Source organism: Bombina bombina, chromosome 11, assembly GCF_027579735.1.
Source record: "Bombina bombina isolate aBomBom1 chromosome 11, aBomBom1.pri, whole genome shotgun sequence".
In the NCBI taxonomy this organism is placed as follows: Eukaryota; Metazoa; Chordata; class Amphibia; order Anura; family Bombinatoridae; genus Bombina; species Bombina bombina.
In genome coordinates, this window is record NC_069509.1 from 179136088 (window position 1) to 179157691 (window position 21604).

General features: G+C 37.2%; 1 protein-coding gene across 1 annotated transcript in view; it reads left to right on the forward strand.

Annotated features, from left to right (window-relative positions):
• The window catches only part of LOC128641740 (uncharacterized), a 383379-nt gene that overhangs the window by 220359 nt on the left and 141416 nt on the right, over nucleotides 1-21604 (forward strand). The window contains exons 44-48 of the mRNA XM_053694265.1: nucleotides 3775-4128; nucleotides 6656-7006; nucleotides 12260-12394; nucleotides 13363-13512; nucleotides 17145-17261. Coding sequence (XP_053550240.1) covers nucleotides 3775-4128; nucleotides 6656-7006; nucleotides 12260-12394; nucleotides 13363-13512; nucleotides 17145-17261 — 1107 coding nt within the window. The remainder of the gene's footprint in view (nucleotides 1-3774; nucleotides 4129-6655; nucleotides 7007-12259; nucleotides 12395-13362; nucleotides 13513-17144; nucleotides 17262-21604) is intronic.

A 21604-nucleotide genomic window follows, 5' to 3' on the forward strand; every position in this document is an offset into this window, starting at 1 on the left:
ATAAATAACATAAATACATAAATACACATAAATACACATAAATAACATAAATACATAAATACACATAAATAACATAAATACACATAAATACATAAATACACATAAATACACATAAATACACATAAATAACATAAATACACATACATACATAAATACACATAACTACATAAATACACATAAATAACATAAATACACATAAATACATAAATACATAAATACACATAAATACACATACATAACATAAATACACATAAATAACATAAATACACATAAATAACATACATACACATAAATACAAATAAATACATAAATACACATAAATAACATAAATACATAAATACACATAAATAACATAAATATACATACATACATAAATACACATAAATACACATACATACACATAAATAACATAAATACACATAAATACACATAAATACATAAATACACATAAATAACATAAATACACATAAATACATAAATACACATAAATACACATACATAACATAAATACACATAAATAACATAAATACACATACATACATAAATACACATAAATACATAAATACACATAAATAACATAAATACACATAAATACACATAAATAACATAAATGTCTGACATGATTTAACAACAATGTGTGAAGTTCCTTTGATTGAAACAGATGTATCAAATATGAAAAGGATGGGACACTTCTTTTGTGGTGAGAACTATACATATATTCCATGAGAACAAAATAATTAGGCTGTTTTCAGATTCTTGGGTAATGCAATGTTGCAGCTAGTAAAAGAGAGCGATATATGAATATAAGTGAATACATGATATATATTATTATATAATAACAAATAAATAAGTAATAAAACAAGAAATGTAATTATATGCATTGCATCTTAGTAAGACGTTTCTGTTCTGGGTTTTTCTACTCCAGATTTCCATGACAGTTGTGCATCCTCCTGTAGCTTTAGGAAAGAGTGATAGAGTTTAAGGTTAAAATAAATCTTAAAATGAATCTAAACTTGGAGGGTTCAGACGTGTCTCAGTCCCTGCGAGTGGCGAGATGTCTCCGTTTGAAAGTAATAAAGCTCGCTGGAAAGGGAAACTTCGCTGTGCAGGGTGCAGTTGGCAGTGAGCAGGGGGCACACTTTAAAAATTAAATCCTGCAGCCAATATAAATCACAGTACGCTGCTTTCTGCATATAGTATCTTACAATCACCTATTCTTATCCATATGCATGTGTTTCTCTGTTAGGGCTATGAGTATTTTGAGAAAAGCTATATATTCATTTGCGAGAAAAAACTGTTAAAATGATTCTAAGATTAAAGAGACAATTTCAAATTTGCCCATGGAACGCCCACGTTCAGCCCATTTTATGAAAAAACAATTACGCTTTGTATTTTGTACTTATAAGTATGAATTTCTAAATGATTTTTGAACATCTAGTGTACTAAAATTACGATTTACACTGTGCATATTTAATACGATTTATTCTTGTGTAATTTGAATACAAATTTTACGTTTATGGTAAAATGCGATTTTTGATGAAGAATTGATGCACCTTAACAATACAATTTTTCCCTGCTTATATTCTGTGAGAATGGTTCAATTATTCATTTTGTATGATGTTTTAAAAAAATGTTTTATTGTGCACTTTTTATACCAAATGCAGTATACAGGTACAAATTCCCAAATCCAGAATTCCAAAATTCAAACTTATTCTGAAATCCAAACTTTTAAATTAATATTGAAGAAAAAAAAATAGCAAAAAATACAGTTTCTGATGGTACTATGTATACAAAAGTATTACAAATGATATAAAACTACCTTTAGGTTACACAAATAGGCTGTATGTAAATATTGCCTAAATGACATAAGATATTGTCCCTTTTTAAAGAAACACATATTCCAAAATCCAAACCTTTACCGGTCCCAAGCAGTTTGGATAAAGGGGTTTCTACCTGTACGCTCCTTAGCGAGACACATTGTTTTCAGGGTAAAAAGGGTCTTTAGATAATTTTATCAGGGAAATAGAAGTACTTATGAGGGACCCAATTACACATGTGGTATCACAAATTGGTATCACATATTCAGCACAAGGACTTACGTGGCAAAAATTGAGAAATGTTACTCCATTTTCACCTCGCCACACAAAGGTAGCCGCAGCAAGCCTTGCGCTGAGTATGTGAGCACCGTAACTCCTGTAACTGTCTGAAAATATAAACTAACACCTAACGCATGCGCAATATCTAGCTACCTGCCAACCGCAATCCCCCACCGCAATAACTAATAAAGTATATTAACCCCTATATCCGCCATCAAACCCACATCGCAAGTAATAATTAAATGATTAACTCCTAAATCCGCCAACCCCAACATTGCAAACTACCTAATGTATTAACCCCTAATCCACCATTAACCCACATTGCAAAGTCCCTATTAAAACTATTAACCCCTAAACCGCCATTAACCCACATTACAAACTATTAACCCCTAAACCTCCATCCCCCACAACGCAAATAAATAATTAAATTACTAAGCCCCCTAACCTAACATCCCCTAAATTAATCCAAATTACCTAAATTAAAAAATACTAAAGTTACTAACGATTCAAATAAAAAACCTAACATTACTTTAAAAATAAAAAAAACTAAATTTAAATTAAGCTAAAATTACAGAAAATAAAAAAAATCTAATATTACAGAAAATAATAAATAAATTATCAAAAATTAAAAAATTAAACCTAATCCCTATGAAAATAAAAAAGCCCCTCCAAAATAAAAGCACCCCCTAATCTAATGCTAAACTACCAATAGCCCTTAAAAGGGCTTTTTGTAGGGCATTGCCCTAAGTTAAACAGCTCTTTTGCAGTTACAAAAAATTCTAAGTCCCCCCTAACAGTAAAACCCACCACCCACCAAAATCCCCAAAAATAATTAAACCTAACACTAAAAAACCTAAACTACCCATTGCCCTGAAAAGGGCATTTGTATGGGCATTGCCCTTAAAAGGGCATTCAGCTCTTTTGCTGTCCTTAAAAGAGCATTTAGCATTTTAATTTCAGTTAATTTAGGGGGTGTTAGGTTAGGGGGTGTTAGGTTAGGGGGCTTAGTAATTTAATTATTTATTTGCGATGTTGGGGTTGCCAGATTTAGTGGTTAATAATTGAATAATTACTTGCGATGTGGGTTTGATGGTGGATTTAGGGGTTGATAATTTAATTATTACTTGCAATGTGGGTTTGATTGCGGATATAGGGGTTAATAGTTTAATTAGACATATTGCGTTGTGGGGGGGTTGTTGGTTTTGGGGTTAATACTTTTATTACTTTTGATGTGGGTTTGATGGCGGATATAGGGGTTTTACGTTTCGAGTTTATTTTTGACAGTCATGTTAGACTTTTACGGGAGATTTGATATATATTTTATTTTTCTTAGGCGCCGGCAGTTTCTAAAGTGCCGTAAGTCACTAGCGACTCCAGAAATGTTTATTTACACACATTTCTGGACATTGCTAGTTTGTCCGACTTACGGCACTTTATGAACTGCCGGCACCCTATATCTAATACCTCGATGTGCGAGGTGAAATTACGGGTGGTGCGGGTTTCAGCACTTGCGCTGAAGCCTACGCCGTATATGTAATCTCGCCCGAGCATTCTATAATAATCTCGCCAGCACAGAGAGCTTTAGATCATAGGGCACTTAGTGCTATATGTTTTTGTAACATCACACTTAGACTATAATATGTTCATGTGATGTTTTTATTTTTTATTCTTTTTTCAGAATCTAAATATTCCTAAGAGCCTGGTTATGAATGGATCTGTACTGGGAAATCCTTGCAACTTTGGACTTTCTTTAAGATTAGAACATGACGGCAAAGATGCCAAACTGCATCTTGTAACATCTTGTGAACCCTTCTCCTTGCTGGGGTCACTGAACCACTCTATACAGCATCTTTCCAAGCTCGGGCTACCATCTGCAAACCTGATTGTGCTCTCTGCAGCAGCAGCGCCCTCCGCAGGTGTAACAATGTCTGTGCAATCTGGGCAGTGCCGAATCCTGGCAAAGGCAGAGAGCAACTCCAACAACATAACCAAGTGGATGTTACTCACTGAAACCGATTGTAAGCTGCTAAAGGTAACGCGGCCTTGTGTGCACACAGGATTTCTCTTGCATTATAGCGCCGAGCGAGCCGCATAAGCAAGTCAGATACTGGATTGTCAGTACTCAATGCGGTTAAAGTCTTTATATTTATCTAATATATATCAGCCATTAAACATTGCATTGCAAAAGATAAGCCTACAAAATCATTGAAATCATAATTAAAGGGACATTTAAACCCCATTTTTCATGATTCAGACAGAGCATGATATTTTAAACAACTTTCTATTTTACTTCTATTATCAAATTTTCTTTGTTCTCTTGGCATCTTTTGTTGAAAAGCAGGGATGTAAGCTCAGGAGTGTGGACATGTCTGGAGCACTATATGGAAGTTTTGCAATAATGTTATTCATTAGCAAGAGCACTAGATGGCAGCACTGTTTCCTGTAATGTAGTGCACCAGATGCTACCTAGTTATCTCTTCAACAAAGAATACAGTGGGAACAAAGCAAATTTGATTTGAGAAGCAAAATGGAAAGTTTATTACAATTGTATGCTCTGTTGTTTGTGTTTCATATCCCTTTAAATGGACATGATACCACAATGTTGAAACATTTGAAAGTAATGCAGTATAACTGTAAAAAGCTGACTAGAAAATATCACCTGAACATCTCTATGTAAAAGAGGAAGATAATTTACCTCAAAAGTTCCTCAGTAGCCACATCCCATGGTAAAGGAAATGTAGGCAGCCAATCAGGATGCTAGTCCCTGGACTTGCAAGGGGCCGTGCATCTGTCATGTGAGCACAGTCACGTTATTTCCCTCCTCAGTTTACTATGAAATCTTGTGAGGTCACAGTAACGCACAGTGTAAGCGCAGCACCGATAAAGCTGACTGGCTGTTTTTTCCCCATCATGCAACTGACAATAGCTGAAGTATAACTGTTTACACAGCACTTACTTTGGTGAGCTGAAGACATAATGTGGTAAAATATCTTCCTTTTTCACATAGAGATGTTCAGTTGATATTTTCTTGTCAGGAGGTTTTTACAGTTAAGCTCTATAAGATTAACTGTAACAAAATAAAAAGTTCTATAAGGACTTTCTGAAATATCCAAACCAGAAGAAGGGACAGGACCCTGAAACGCGTTGTGTGAAGCAACTAATCTGGCCAGACAAGTAGTGCAGCCTTTATCTGCATTTTCCCCGTTAACAGTGATATTGCTTTAGTGCAAGTGTTTTATTCATGTTTTTTTTTTATATATTGCATTTTTTCATGTGACTGCTCCATTCGTGATTTTACTATTTGTTAGTAAAGATTTAGGGGCATATTTATTATAGTGCGAGCGGACATGGTCCGATATTGCGGATCATGTCTGCTGCACATCGATAAATGCCGACAGCATACGCTCTCTGCATTTATCATTGCACCAGCAGTTCTTGTGAACTGCTGATGCAATACCGCCCACTGCAGATTTGCCGCTAGCAGGGGGTGTCAATCAACCTGATCGTATTCGATCGGGTTGATTTCTGTTGATTTCTGTCTGCCACCTCAGAGCAGGCGGACAGGTTATGGAGCAGCGGTCCGTACGGAGCTTGATAACTATGCCCCTTATTTTGTTGAACACAGTGTTTGGTTTAAATTTCAGAAAGTCCCTATAGAGCTGTCTCTTTTTTTTACCTATGAAATTTAATTTTATGGGAAATTGCAGTTTTATTCCAATATACCTTTGATTAATCTAGGAAATTAAACTGTTAATGACGGCAACATTTCCTGTACATTACCTGTCGCAAGGGGCTTCCAGGGCTGTAACAGCACGAGTTTCGCCAACAGTGGCATGCAGAAATAGTGTGGTCTAGTGCTATTACACCCATGTACCGGGTATGTCTGCTGCCATCAAAGGGTTAAGTTAAAGAGATAGTCTACACCTTGGTCATCTGAAAGTCTTACCTTAGATTAAGCTGTAAATAGCCTCCTGCACCTTGTCTATATAATGCAGCAGGAACAGTAAAAAAGTTATTTTAAATTGTTATTGTTTCTGGTCACTTTGAAATGACTGCCTAGCTCCGCCCACTGATGGCATCACGATCTGGGCTGAATATGGCACCCAATCACAAAAAGCTCACTAGTTGGATTCAACAGACTGTCAATGCTATTCAGCAGAGTGTGTTGATGCAGCACAGATTGTGATGTCATCAGTGGGTGGAGCTTGGCAGCCATTTTAAAATGACCAGAAACAATTTTGATTTTAAAATAACTTTTTTACTGTTCCTGCTGCATAATATAGAAAGGGTGCAGGAGGATATTTGCAGCTTAATCTAAGGTAAGACTTTAAAATGACTAAGGTGTAGCCTGTCCCTTTAAATAATTTCTCAGGAACATGCACCAGTACACAGACTTTTTACTGTGGCACCATGTGCAGAAAAAAGATGTTATATTGTGGAATAAAATAAATATTTGCTCTTTATTGTCTCTATTCATCCACTTGAATTAATGGCACATGTTCATTTGTTCCAGACTTTGTTGATAACCGCAGAAGATTAATGTATTACTTTTTTGGCAGGATCTCAATATTCCAGCTCAATCTGCAGTTAATGGCTCTCTTGTGATTAATGGCTGTAAATCTGAATTTCTTTGTATGGTCATGTCCAACGGCAACGCGTCCGAACTTCAAATAAGAACAGAGTGCAATCCGAAGGCACAAGTGGAAGTAGTATTTAGGCACAATTTGTTTCTACTTCAGGAAGTAAATGAGGAGAGTCGGTTGTTGGTCAGAGTTGGAAAACAATCGAACTATGACTTTGACATTTTGTTAAACTCAGGAAATTGTACATTCGAAGGGAAAGGCGAGATTTATACTGAGAACAAATTACAGTGGAAGATGCTCCTGGAAAATAAATGCAAATCGGTGCAGGTAACTGGAGCCAGAACGGTGTATTTTATCTTTATAAGAATCAAGTTGTCTTTGCTTTAGAGAAGTCAAATGCAGTTTCATAAAGATGCAATGAATTAAGGACAGTGCAAAAGCTTAATAATGCACTAAACAGGGGTCATTGGGAGAAAATTAATACAAATGTCTCTCTTTAAAGGGACAGTCTAGACCTAATAAATCATTTTAGTTCCTTATTGTTACACACCAGAAAATCATCCTGCAACTGGCCCCAAATCGTGTTAGCTTGTAAAAAGTACATTAAACTTATAAATAATCATTGTTTGTTATGGGGCCAAAAACTAAGGGTACTTTTTGGTAAATTAAAGGGACACTAAACCCATTTTTTTCTTTCATGATTCTGATAGAGCAGCAATTTTAAAAAAACTTTTTAATTTACTCCTATGATCAATTTTTCTTTGTTCTCTTTCTTTATTTGAAACAGCAAGAATCTAAGCTAAGGAGCTAGCCCATTTTTTATTTCGCACCATGGATAGCGCTTGCTGAATGGTGGCTACATTTACCCACCAATCAGCAAGCGCAACCCAGGTGCTGAACAAAAAATGGGCCTGCTAGTAAGCTTACATTCCAGCTTCTTCAAATAAAGATACCAAGAGAACAAAAACAAATGATAATAGGAGTAAATCAGAAAGTTGCTTAAAATTGCATGCTCCATCTAAATCATGAAAGAAAAAAATTGGGTTCAGTGTCCCTTTAAGTTTCTCCAATCACGATCGATTTGTGAATACGTTTTCCTACTCTGACATGCTGATTTGTGCATGTGCAGTTGAAATAGCTAACTGAAAATACTAAACTGAAAACAGCTACCTGGACAAGAAGAAAACTGTGGGCGAAGCTTGGCGGTTATTTTTAATTAACCAACGAAGATTATTTAAAAGCTTCATGTACTTCTTACAAACTTATAGATGTGGAACCCGATACAAGATGCTTGCCTGGTATGTAACAGTGAATAATAAAGTAAAGTATTGGGTCTAGACTGTCCCTTTAAATGAACATTGTACCACAGCATTTTAAATTCAAACAAAACTAGAGGTGTCAGTTATGGGCTTCTTACCATTGCTTTTTGTCTGGCACGTACTTCCTGGAAATGCTCAGAGATAAGTACATTGAACACTTTTGGTAATTGTCTGAAGCAACAGCTTAAGACATTGGTGTGCACCAGTGATTCTGAGTAATGTACTTACAGATGCCAATATTGTAGGAAAAAATACCCCCACTAATTATGTGACATAGAACTGAATATGTTACTGGTGATGTCAAATGATCAGGTCACTCACAGGATTAGCCATAGCTAAAACATCCACCCACACCGTTCTATAACTCTAAAGTATTGTCTGGGTGACACACCTATATTGTAGGCCTATATGCAATCCATTCTTGTATAACAGGAAACCCCAGAATTTTCTTACATGATTTGGACAGAACATACAATTTCAAACAACTTTCCCATTTACTTCTATTATCAAATGTGCTTCATTCTCTTGTTATCATTTGCTGAAGAAACAGCATTGCACTACTGGCAGCTATCTGAGCATATCTAGTTAGCCAATCACAAGAGACAAATGTGTGCAGGCACCAATCAGCAGCTAGATCCCACAATGTTTTTTTGTTCTCTTGGTATCTTTATTAGAATTTAAGCTTAAGAGCCGGCCCATTTTTGGTTCAGCACCTGGGTTGTGCTTGCTGATTGGTGGATACATTTAGACACCAAAAAGAACGTGCTACCCAGGATTCTGAACCAAAAATGGGCAGGCTCCTAAGCTTACATTCCTGCTTTATCAAATAGAGATACAGAAAGAGAATGAAGAAAAACTGATATTAGGAGTAAATTATAAAGTTGCTTAAAATTGCTGCTCCATCTGAATCATGAAGGTTTATTTTTGACTAGACTACCCCTTTAATCGTTTTTAGATAGTTGTTACCCATTAAAAAGGCTATTGATAAAAAATATCACCATCCAGCAGTTTACAAAGTTGTTGTGTTTTTGTTGTGGCTCACTTAATTACAGCAGTGCAGGGTGTTTTGTTCCCTTTTAAGTCTAAGGGAGCCTTAATTTTATGCGCACAATTTATTTTAGTCTCATTAACGGATTGCTGTATTCATTAATATGTAGTGAGGAAAATGAAACACTGAGTCCCGGGGTAGCGTAGATCAAAAAGTTTATTGGAGCAGAGCCAATGAAGAACAATAAGGTGCTCCCTAATGCCTGACGCGTTTCGTGCATGTGTACATGCGCTTCATCAGAGACCATTCATTAATAGCTATAGGGTTGCCAGGTATCCAGTATTCAACCAGACAGTGCAGTATTTTAGCAGGCTTTCCAGTAAAAATCTTCACAAACATACTGGACACCTAAAGGGACGGTCTAGACCCAATACATAATTTTGATTACTTATTGTTACATACCAGAGAATTATCCTGCAAATGGTCCCACATCTATAAACTTGTAAGAAGTACATGAAACATTTAAATATTCATTGTTTGTTATCAGCTGAAAATGGCCACCAAGCTCCGCCCACCTATTGCATGTATATTTTGGTGTGTTAAGTTTCTCCAATCACGATCGACTCATGAATACGTTTTCCTACTCGCACTCTCGCAATATTTTTAAATAATTTTTATTAGATAGTGTTATTATGCGTGTAACTGTACTTTTCACTTTTTTATTTCACGTAAGAGTTAACCAGAGCTCTGAGGTTGCAGTAATCATTCTAGCGTAAATCGTGATTGTGCTCACGCTCTCAAATTTACTTTCAACCTGTAATACGAGCGTTCCTCCGACGCAGAAAAAGCTGTGATAAACCCAATATCGCCCGAACAAAACCTTTGTAATCTGACCCTTAGTTAGTTACTAAGCAGCATATTTGGAGATGCTCATTTTCCTCGAAAAATTGTCAAGTTGCTCATTCTCTTTCTCTTCTTTGTTGAAATATAATTTTTCTGTGAGAGCATACTGAGGTAGGCACAGGAGTGTACACTTGTCTTGAGCATTATAAAGCAGCAGTGTCTTTAACAATGTTTGTAAGAGAATAAGAGAAGGGTTAAACGTATGAAACACAAAAACAAGTATATAGAATAGACTTAAAGGGACATTCCAGCCAAAATTGGAAACCTCATAGATGCATTTCAGTTTTGAATAGAAGCATTTTTTAATATACACAGCATAGCTGTTTCAAAAGTGTATTTAAGTATGCACCGTGCACCAGCATTTTAAACACAACACTTGCTAAGAGAGTGTAATGTGCTTGTACCATCTGATAATGACTCAATTTTTTAATTGCTGACATAATACAAGCCCCACTTGCACTCTGAGCAGCTGCAGCATTTAAAATGCTGGTGCACTGAGAATATCTAGCTATGCTTCACATGCACGTACAGAGAATAATTTTAACACTAAAACAGTGATAACATTTACTAGAAGTATTTTTGCTAATACCTGTATATTGCAAATATGTTACTATTTAAAGATGTAATTCATCTATGTGCATTTTCATTTTGACTGGAATATCCCTTTAACTTAAAAGCCTCAACAGAAACTCAGCCTAAGAATTGTGTCTGTCTGGGGTATAAATTTATCACAGCCGGCTGTAACATATTACTGGAAATTTGAACATGATGAGATCATAATTTACTTTGCACTATCAATGACAAACAATCCTCAGCTAAATCAGTTTGCTGCTGAAGATCTATCATTATGGGATATATTTATCATAGAGCGGATGTCAAGATTTAATTACATGGTAAAAACACAAGGGTTTTATAGGCACAGATGTCATGAGCTAAAATTTACTTTACCAAAACGATCATGGAAATCATTAAATCAGATCACGGTGCAGGCAAATCCTTTGCTCAGATTAGGAGCTTTTATGGCAACAGATATTTTGCACTGTGCAGTAACTGGTAAACAGAGCCAGGGTTTATACAATTTGGGTTAGGCTGGTCAAATATCTCTTTTTCTCATCAGGACCTATTTAAGGCCAAATTACAAGTGGAGCGGTATTTAATGCTCCCGCTCGAGTGTTAACTCCGCTAGAATTAACCTTTTTATGCACATCGGTTATCGCTTACTCGATGCGCGTGAAAAGCCAAACTTATAGTGTGCGATAACATATTCCCCCACAGATGTCAATAGAGCAAAAAAACAGTGGTGAAAAAACCTAACAACCACCTCAGGCAAACCCAATCGCATGTTCTCAACTGCACTAACCCGACATGAGAATGTGAATATTTCACATTCCAATGTTCTTCACACTTTCAACTTGTAATACTAGCGCTAAACCCAACGCACGCAAACACCTGTAATAGACCCCTTTTTGCTCGGGCATAACTGTTAACGTGCCACTCGTAATCTGATCCTTAATGGGCACTCCACCCGTTAAATTGTAGCCATGTGGTCCCTAAAATGAAAGCCAATATTATAATATTAAAGTGAAGGTAAATTTTGATGCTTAAGTGCCCGGTTTTCAAAACTTCGATTAAAAACAGGGGCACTTTAATTCATCAAAACTTTCATTTCACTCGTGTTGTGAAAAAATACTTACATTTTAATCTTGACAGCTGCTGCATCGCTTCCTCCACCCGTCGCAAAGCCTCTTCCTGGGTCTAAAATGAGGAATCCGGCTTCCTCCAATCACGGCGTTGAATCAGACACTGATTCCCCTGGGGGGGAAGCCGTGATTGGAGGATGACCGATCCGTCATTTCTGATGTAGGAAGAGGCTTGTGACGGGCGGAGGAAGCTGGAGCGGCTGTCAAGATTAAAGTATATTCACAACACGAGTGAAATGTAAATTTTGATTAATTAAAGTGCCCCTGTTTTTAATCAAATTTTTAAAAACCGGGCACTTTATCATCAAAATTTACATTCAGTTTAAGCTCAAATTGGCTCATATTTTTTCATGTTCATTATGTTAAATTATGAAATTATTGTGTGCTTTGGATATCTTATGTCACATATAAATAACAGAACATGTAATATTATTGCTCCTACCTGGCTACAAGAATAAATAAAGTGATCTGGGGCATGATTTATTTATAATTTTGTCCCTTTAATAAGTCTGATGCTTTAGCTCATAAGGACATTCAGCATAAAGTAACTTTTCACAACTAATTAGTTTTAACCCATTGGCTGGTTAACAGGGACACAATGTATTGTCATGACAACCAACAAGTTAACTATTTAAATATCATGGTGTTGCTATTTTACTGTCACCTGTAGGATCTTGGGGCTCCACGTAAAATCAACGGCTCTGGTCATATCGCTATCAACAAGAAGACAAACTTGGACTCTCAGATGTTAATTATGGTTGATGAACGTGCAGTGCAGGGATCACTGAGTCTGAAAGCTGCAGAGGTAAGCGTAGCTCCCGGCGCTCACTTATCGCGGCAGATTCTGTTTAAGGGAAATTGTACCCAAAGATTTTCACTCATGGATTTGAAAGAGCAGCAGTTAAAGGGATATAAAGATCAAAACTGAAATGTACATTAATTTTAATATATAATGATTATTGCAAAATACATCAATTAGCAAAAATGCTTCTAGTAAAAGTTGTTAGTGTTTCAGCGGCATACGCGCATATGCTACGTGTAACTAGAGGATCAGGATACAAACACCATATCTGCTCAGAGAGCTGGCGGTTATGTGTATTGTGTCTGTGAATATACAAGGCACTGCTGACTGACTCTGTTAGAAGGTGTGGTGCATGCTGGTGCACGGGCACTCACAGGATATGTGCATATGCTGCTTGAAAACAGTTTACTAGAAGTATTTTTGCTAATAGAATTATATTACAAAACGCTTCTTTAAAATTCAAATGCACATTTCAAGTTTGACCTTTCTATCTCTTTAAAGGGACATAGAAATCAAAAATGAAACTTCAATGATACAGAGCACGCAATTTGAAAACACTTTCCGACATGCTTCTTATATCAAATGTACTTCTTTCTCTTGCTCTTCTTTGTTGAAATGTAGCTTTTTTCCATGAGAGCATACTGGGGTAGGCACAGAAGCGTTCAGGTGTCTTGAGAGCTATAAAGTAGTAGTAGCACAATATTGCCGCAGAGACTTCATTACCATAGAGAAACTGGTCATTTGTTGTTACCAATTCCTCACTTGTTCATGGACCTATCTTGACCGAGCGCTTCTTTGTCCTCATACAAAATGCCCATATATTGCAGACATATGCACTCGGGGGGGGTCTCCTGTAAATCTAAATGACTTTATTGACATTTAGACAAAAAAACTGTATAAACGCCATTACAACTAATAACTCGTTCACTTTATTTGCCATTTTAACAGCAGAAACTTATCCTTTTCCACAGAAGAAGCAGCAGCTGGGGGGTATCCTCATGCATAATATCCGGCCTGCGGTGGCCTTTGGGATCCCAGAAAAGACAGCAGTGGACATTACAACAGAAAGAGACAGTGAACTTTATAAACGCTCCGTTCAGCTCAGTTTGGATAATAAAAAGGTATTTATTGTGCTTTAGAACAACACTAACCTGAGATGGATATTTACCAGAGTAGCAACAGGCACTGAGACTGAATATTAACGTAACGTTCTGTTAAAGTGACATAAAGCCGAACATTTTTCTTTCACAATTTAATAGAACTTACAATTTTAACAACTTTCCAACGTACTTTTGCTATTACATTTTCTTTGTTTTCTTGTTATCCTTTGTTGAAAAGCAGGAAGGTAAGCTCAGGATTGTGCACGTGTCTGCAGTACTGTATGGCAGCAGTTTTACAATAATGTTATACATTAGCAAGAGCACTAGATGGCAGCAGTTTTATAATAATGTTATACATTAGCAAGAGCACTAGATGGCAGCAGTTTTATAATAATGTTATACATTAGCAGGAGCACTAGATGGCAGCAGTTTTATAACAATGTTATACATTAGCAAGAGCACTAGATGGCAGCAGTTTTATAAAAATATTATACATTAGCAGGAGCACTAGATGACAGCAGTTTTATAATAATGTTATACATTAGCAAGAGCACTAGATGTCAGCAGTTTTATAACAATGTTATACATTAGCAAGAGCACTAGATGGCAATAGTTTTACAATAATGTTATACATTAGCAAGAGCACTAGATGGCAGCAGTTTTATAACAATGTTATACATTAGCAAGAGAACTAGATGGCAGCAGTTTTATAACAATGTTATACATTAGCAAGAGCACTAGATGGCAGCAGTTTTATAAAAAAATATTATACATTAGCAGGAGCACTAGATGGCAGCAGTTTTATAATAATGTTATACATTAGCAAGAGAACTAGATGGCAGCAGTTTTATAACAATGTTATACATTAGCAAGAGAACTAGATGGCAGCAGTTTTATAACAATGTTATACATTAGCAATAGCACTAGATGGCAGCAGTTTTATAAAAATATTATACATTAGCAGGAGCACTAGATGGCAGCAGTTTTATAACAATGTTATACATTAGCAAGAGAACTAGATGGCAGCAGTTTTATAACAATGTTATACATTAGCAAGAGAACTAGATGGCAGCAGTTTTATAACAATGTTATACATTAGCAAGAGCACTAGATGGCAGCAGTTTTATAAAAATATTATACATTAGCAGGAGCACTAGATGGCAGCAGTTTTATAATAATGTTATACATTAGCAAGAGCACTAGATGGCAGCAGTTTTATAAAAATATTATACATTAGCAAGAGCACTAGATGGCAGCAGTTTTATAATAATGTTATACATTAGCAAGAGCACTAGATGGCAGCAGTTTTATAAAAATGTTATACATTAGCAAGAGCACTAGATGGCAGCAGTTTTATAATAATATTATACATTAGCAAGAGCACTAGATGGCAGCAGTTTTATAATAATGTTATACATTAGCAAGAGCACTAGATGGCAGCAGTTTTATAATAATATTATACATTAGCAAGAGCACTAGATGGCAGCGGTTTTATAATAATGTTATACATTAGCAAGAGCACTAGATGGCAGCAGTTTTATAATAATGTTATGCAAGAGCACTAGATGGCAGCAGTTTTATAATAATGTTATATATTAGCAAGAGCACTAGATGGCAGCGGTTTTATAATAATGTTATACATTAGCAAGAGCACTAGATGGCAGCAGTTTTATAATAATGTTATACATTAGCAAGAGCACTAGATGGCAGCAGTTTTATAATAATGTTATACATTAGCAAGAGCACTAGATGGCAGCAGTTTTATAATAATGTTATACATTAGCAAGAGCACTAGATGGCAGCAGTTTTATAATAATGTTATACATTAGCAAGAGCGCTAGATGGCAGCAGTTTTATAACAATGTTATACATTAGCAAGAGCACTATATGGCAGCAGTTTTATAACAATGTTATACATTAGCAAAAGCACTAGATGGCAGCAGATTTATAATAATGTTATACATTAGCAAGAGCACTAGATGGCAGCAGTTTTATAATAATGTTATACATTAGCAAGAGCACTAGATGGCAGCAGTTTTATAATAATGTTATACATTAGCAAGAGCACTAGATGGCAGCAGTTTTATAATAATGTTATACATTAGCAAGAGCACTAGATGGCAGCAGTTTTATAACAATGTTATACATTAGCAAGAGCACTATATGGCAGCAGTTTTATAACAATGTTATACATTAGCAAAAGCACTAGATGGCAGCAGATTTATAATAATGTTATACATTAGCAAGAGCACTAGATGGCAGCAGTTTTATAATAATGTTATACATTAGCAAGAGCACTAGATGGCAGCAGTTTTATAACAATGTTATACATTAGCAAGAGCACTAGATGGCAGCAGTTTTATAGAAATGGTATACATTAGCAAGAGCACTAGATGGCAGCAGATTTATAATAATGTTATACATTAGCAAGAGCACTAGATGGCAACAGTTTTATAATAATGTTATACATTAGCAAGAGCACTAGATGACAGCTGTTTTATAACAATGTTATACATTAGCAAGAGCACTAGATGACAGCACTATATCCTGTTATGTAGTGCTACAGGCATTTGCACTCTACCTATCTAGATATCTCTCTAACAAAGAATAACAAGAGAACAAAGCAAATTTGATAATAGAATTAAATTGGAAACTTTTTTAAAATTGTATTCCCTTTAAAGGGACACTGAAAATGGTAAAGCATCTATACTTGCTCAGTCATTCCATGTTAAATCCTCTTTACCAAATGCTTATGTCTCCTCAATGGCTGAACATAAACAGGCTGTAATTGGTCACTTTACTGTTATGCTGAGGGGCACAGGTTCAAACTCAGTCTATAATCATGTTCTTTTTCTAGTCATTTACAAGAGCTCTAATTGTCTTAAACTCACAATTTTATACATAGCTCATGGAGCATTAATATGTGCGTGTGGCTTATAAATCGTTCTTAATATCTCTAAACAAGTTGTAAAGTTTAAAGGCAAAACATATTTTATTGTTGGTGTTTATGTTGTCCCAATGAAAAGCAGGAGAATTCCGGATTTATTTATTTATTTGATTTATAGATATTCAAACTGTGACTTGTATGCATCTCCCCCCAAAAGTTCTGAAGCTTTACATTTTGTTGCATATTGGAGGGGGGTTATAATGCCTAAGTTTATATTTTGAGTTCCTGCTAAGCAAATGAATTCAGAAATTATACTAAACAGTAACAGAATGAGTGAAGTATAGGATCACAAGGAATGCATGCCACTTGTATATTTATTTTTAGAGGATATACAGTCACCCCTGTAAATATTACCTACTGTATATAACAACAGATGGAATGTAACTTAAATGGACATTATGATGATGATACAATGAAATATTCTTATTTTGTTAGAGCAGTGATTTTATCAATATTTACAAGGCAAAGCTATGTGTTTAACCCTGCGTGACCAGCAGATCTAATTACACAGCTTGATCAAGTGATTAGCACTGCTCATGGAATAAGCTGCAGTTTCTAATCAGGACAAGCAGTACTCTGCAGGTCCTGTAGGTGTCTAGGGACAATCCTTTGCAATATTAAACATCCAAAAAAGTTACTTCTTTTAAAGGTTAGACTTTATATGACTTTTTTTTAAACTGATTTTACATAATATATTACATTTCAGATTGCTGAAGAAATGAGCTTTATTCAGAAGATTGATCACATTTCAATAAATTACAAAATAAACCACAACCTCGACACTCTAAAGAAGTTGCTTTCTGAAGACACTATGGAATTAAAGGTAAATTATTTTATTTGTTCAATAAGAGACATTCTAATGTATTAATAACCAAATATAAATAAAGAAGGATTTATTCAAGACAAATATTTAACAGGCGGATTGAGATCATTTATAGGAATAATTGGTCTATTTTAAAGGGACAGATGTGCCAAATTTAAACATGTTTGGGATTCAGATAGAGCATGCAATTAGCAAAAAAAACTAATTCCAATTTACTTCTGTTATCAAATTTGCTACATTCTTTTGGTGTCCTTTGTTGAATCAAACCTCTATAGGCTCATGAGAGCGCATGTGTTTTTTGTACTCTATAGCAGCAGAATAACATTGCTACAAAAAGTGCAGTAAACACTGCTGTCACAAACACTGGGTATACACTGCTGTCACAAACGCTGGGTATACACTGCTGTCACAAACGCTGGGTATACACTGCTGTCACAAACGCTGGGTATACACTGCTGTCACAAACGCTGGGTATACACTGTTGTCAGAAACGCTGGGTATACACTGCTGTCACAAACACTGGGTATACACTGTTGTCAGAAACGCTGGGTATACACTGTTGTCACAAACGCTGGGTATACACTGCAGTCACAAACGCTTGGGATACACTGCTGTCACAAACGCTGGTTGTACACTGTTGTCAGAAACACTGGGTATACACTGCTGTCACAAACACTTGCTATACACTGTTGTCACCAACGCTGGGTATACACTGCTGTCACAAAAACTGGGTATACACTGCTGTCATAAACACTGGTTTACACTGCTGTCACAAACACTTGCTATACACTGTTGTCACCAACGCTGGGTATACACTGCTGTCACAAAAACTGGGTATACACTGCTGTCACAAACACTGGGTATACACTGCTGTCACAAACGCTGGTTATACACTGTTGTCAGAAACACTGGGTATACACTGCTGTCACAAACACTTGCTATACACTGTTGTCACCAACGCTGGGTATACACTGCTGTCACAAAAACTGGGTATACACTGCTGTCACAAACACTGGGTATACACTGCTGTCACAAACGCTGGTTATACACTGTTGTCAGAAACACTGGGTATACACTGCTGTCACAAACACTTGCTATACACTGTTGTCACCAACGCTGGGTATACACTGCTGTCACAAAAACTGGGTATACACTGCTGTCATAAACACTGGTTTACACTGCTGTCACAAACACTGGGTATATTCTGCTGTCACAAACACTGGTTATACACTATTGGCACAAATGCTGGGTATACATTGCTGTCACAAACGCTGGGTACACGCTTCTGTTATAAACAATGGGTATACACTGCTGTCACAAACACTGGGTATACACTGCTGTCACAAGCGCTAGGTATACACTGCTGTCACAAACGCTGGGTATATACTGCTGTCACAAACGCTGAGTATACACCGCTGTCACAAATGCTAGGTATACATTGATGTCACAAACGCTGGGTATATACTGCTGTTACAAACGCTGGGTATACATTGATGTCACAAATGCTGGGTATACGCTGCTGTTATAAACACTGGGTATATACTGCTGTCACAAATGCTGGGTATACATTGCTTTCACAAATGCTGGGTATACGCTGCTGTTATAAACACTGGGTATACACTGCTGTCACAAGCGCTAGGTATACACTGGTGTCACAAACGCTGGGTATATACTGCTGTCACAAACGCTGGGTATACACCGCTGTCACAAATGCTAGGTATACATTGATGTCACAAACGCTGGGTATACACTGTTGTCAGAAACGCTGGGTATACACTGTTGTCACAAACACTGGGTATACACTGCTGTCACAAATACTGGGTATACACTGCTGTCACAAACGCTGGGTATACACTGTTGTCACAAACGCTGGGTATACACTGCTGTCACAAACACTTGGTATACACTGTTGTCACCAACGCTGGGTATACACTGCTGTCACAAAAACTGGGTATACACTGCTGTCATAAACACTGGGTATACTCTGCTGTCACAAACACTGGTTATACACTATTGTCACAAATGCTGGGTATACATTGCTGTCACAAACGCTGGGTATACGCTGCTGTTATAAACACTGGGTATACACTGCTGTCACAAACGCTAGGTATACATTGATGTCACAAACACTGGGTACACACTGCTGTCACAAACACTGGGTATATACTGCTGTCACAAATGCTGGGTATACACTGCTGTCACAAGCGCTAGGTATACACTGCTGTCACAAACGCTGGGTATACACTGATGTCACAAACGCTGTGTATACATTGCTGTCACAAACGCTGGGTATACACTGCTGTCACAAACACTGGGTATACACTGCTGTCACAAACGCTGGGTATACACTGTTGTCACAAACGCTGGGTATACACTGCTGTCACAAACACTTGGTATACACTGTTGTCACCAACGCTGGGTATACACTGCTGTCACAAAAACTGGGTATACACTGCTGTCATAAACACTGGGTATACTCTGCTGTCACAAACACTGGTTATACACTATTGTCACAAATGCTGGGTATACATTGCTGTCACAAACGCTGGGTATACGCTGCTGTTATAAACACTGGGTATACACTGCTGTCACAAATGCTAGGTATACATTGATGTCACAAACGCTGGGTATATACTGCTGTCACAAATGCTAGGTATACATTGATGTCACAAACGCTGGGTATATACTGCTGTCACAAATGCTAGGTATACATTGATGTCACAAACGCTGGGTATACACTGCTGTCACAAACGCTGGGTATATACTGCTGTCACAAACGCTGGGTATACATCGCTGTCACAAATGCTAGGTATACATTGATGTCACAAACGCTGGGTATATACTGCTGTCACAAATGCTAGGTATACATTGATGTCACAAACGCTGGGTATATACTGCTGTCACAAACACTGGGTATACACTGCTGTCACAAATGCTGGGTATACACTGCTGTCACAAACACTTGGTATACACTGTTATCACAGACACTGGGTATACACTGATGTCACAAACGCTGGGTATACACTGCTGTCACAAACACTGGGTATACACTGTTGTCAGAAACGCTGGGTATACACTGTTGTCACAAACACTGGGTATACACTGCTGTCACAAATACTGGGTATACACTGCTGTCACAAACGCTGGGTATACACTGTTGTCACAAACGCTGGGTATACACTGCTGTCACAAACACTTGGTATACACTGTTGTCACCAACGCTGGGTATACACTGCTGTCACAAAAACTGGGTATACACTGCTGTCATAAACACTGGGTATACTCTGCTGTCACAAACACTGGTTATACACTATTGTCACAAATGCTGGGTATACATTGCTGTCACAAACGCTGGGTATACGCTGCTGTTATAAACACTGGGTATACACTGCTGTCACAAACGCTAGGTATACATTGATGTCACAAACACTGGGTACACACTGCTGTCACAAACACTGGGTATATACTGCTGTCACAAATGCTGGGTATACACTGCTGTCACAAGCGCTAGGTATACACTGCTGTCACAAACGCTGGGTATACACTGATGTCACAAACGCTGTGTATACATTGCTGTCACAAACGCTGGGTATACACTGCTGTCACAAACACTGGGTATACACTGCTGTCACAAACGCTGGGTATACACTGTTGTCACAAACGCTGGGTATACACTGCTGTCACAAACACTTGGTATACACTGTTGTCACCAACGCTGGGTATACACTGCTGTCACAAAAACTGGGTATACACTGCTGTCATAAACACTGGGTATACTCTGCTGTCACAAACACTGGTTATACACTATTGTCACAAATGCTGGGTATACATTGCTGTCACAAACGCTGGGTATACATTGATGTCACAAACACTGGGTACACACTGCTGTCACAAACACTGGGTATATACTGCTGTCACAAACGCTGGGTATACACTGATGTCACAAACGCTGGGTATACATTGCTGTCACAAACGCTGGGTATATACTGCTGTCACAAACGCTGGGTATATACTGCTGTCACAAACGCTGGGTATACACCGCTGTCACAAATGCTAGGTATACATTGATGTCACAAACACTGGGTACACACTGCTGTCACAAACACTGGGTATATACTGCTGTCACAAACGCTGGGTATACACTGATGTCACAAACGCTGGGTATACATTGCTGTCACAAACGCTGGGTATATACTGCTGTCACAAACGCTGGGTATATACTGCTGTCACAAACGCTGGGTATACACCGCTGTCACAAATGCTAGGTATACATTGATGTCACAAACGCTGGGTATATACTGCTGTCACAAACGCTGGGTATACATTGCTGTCACAAACATTTG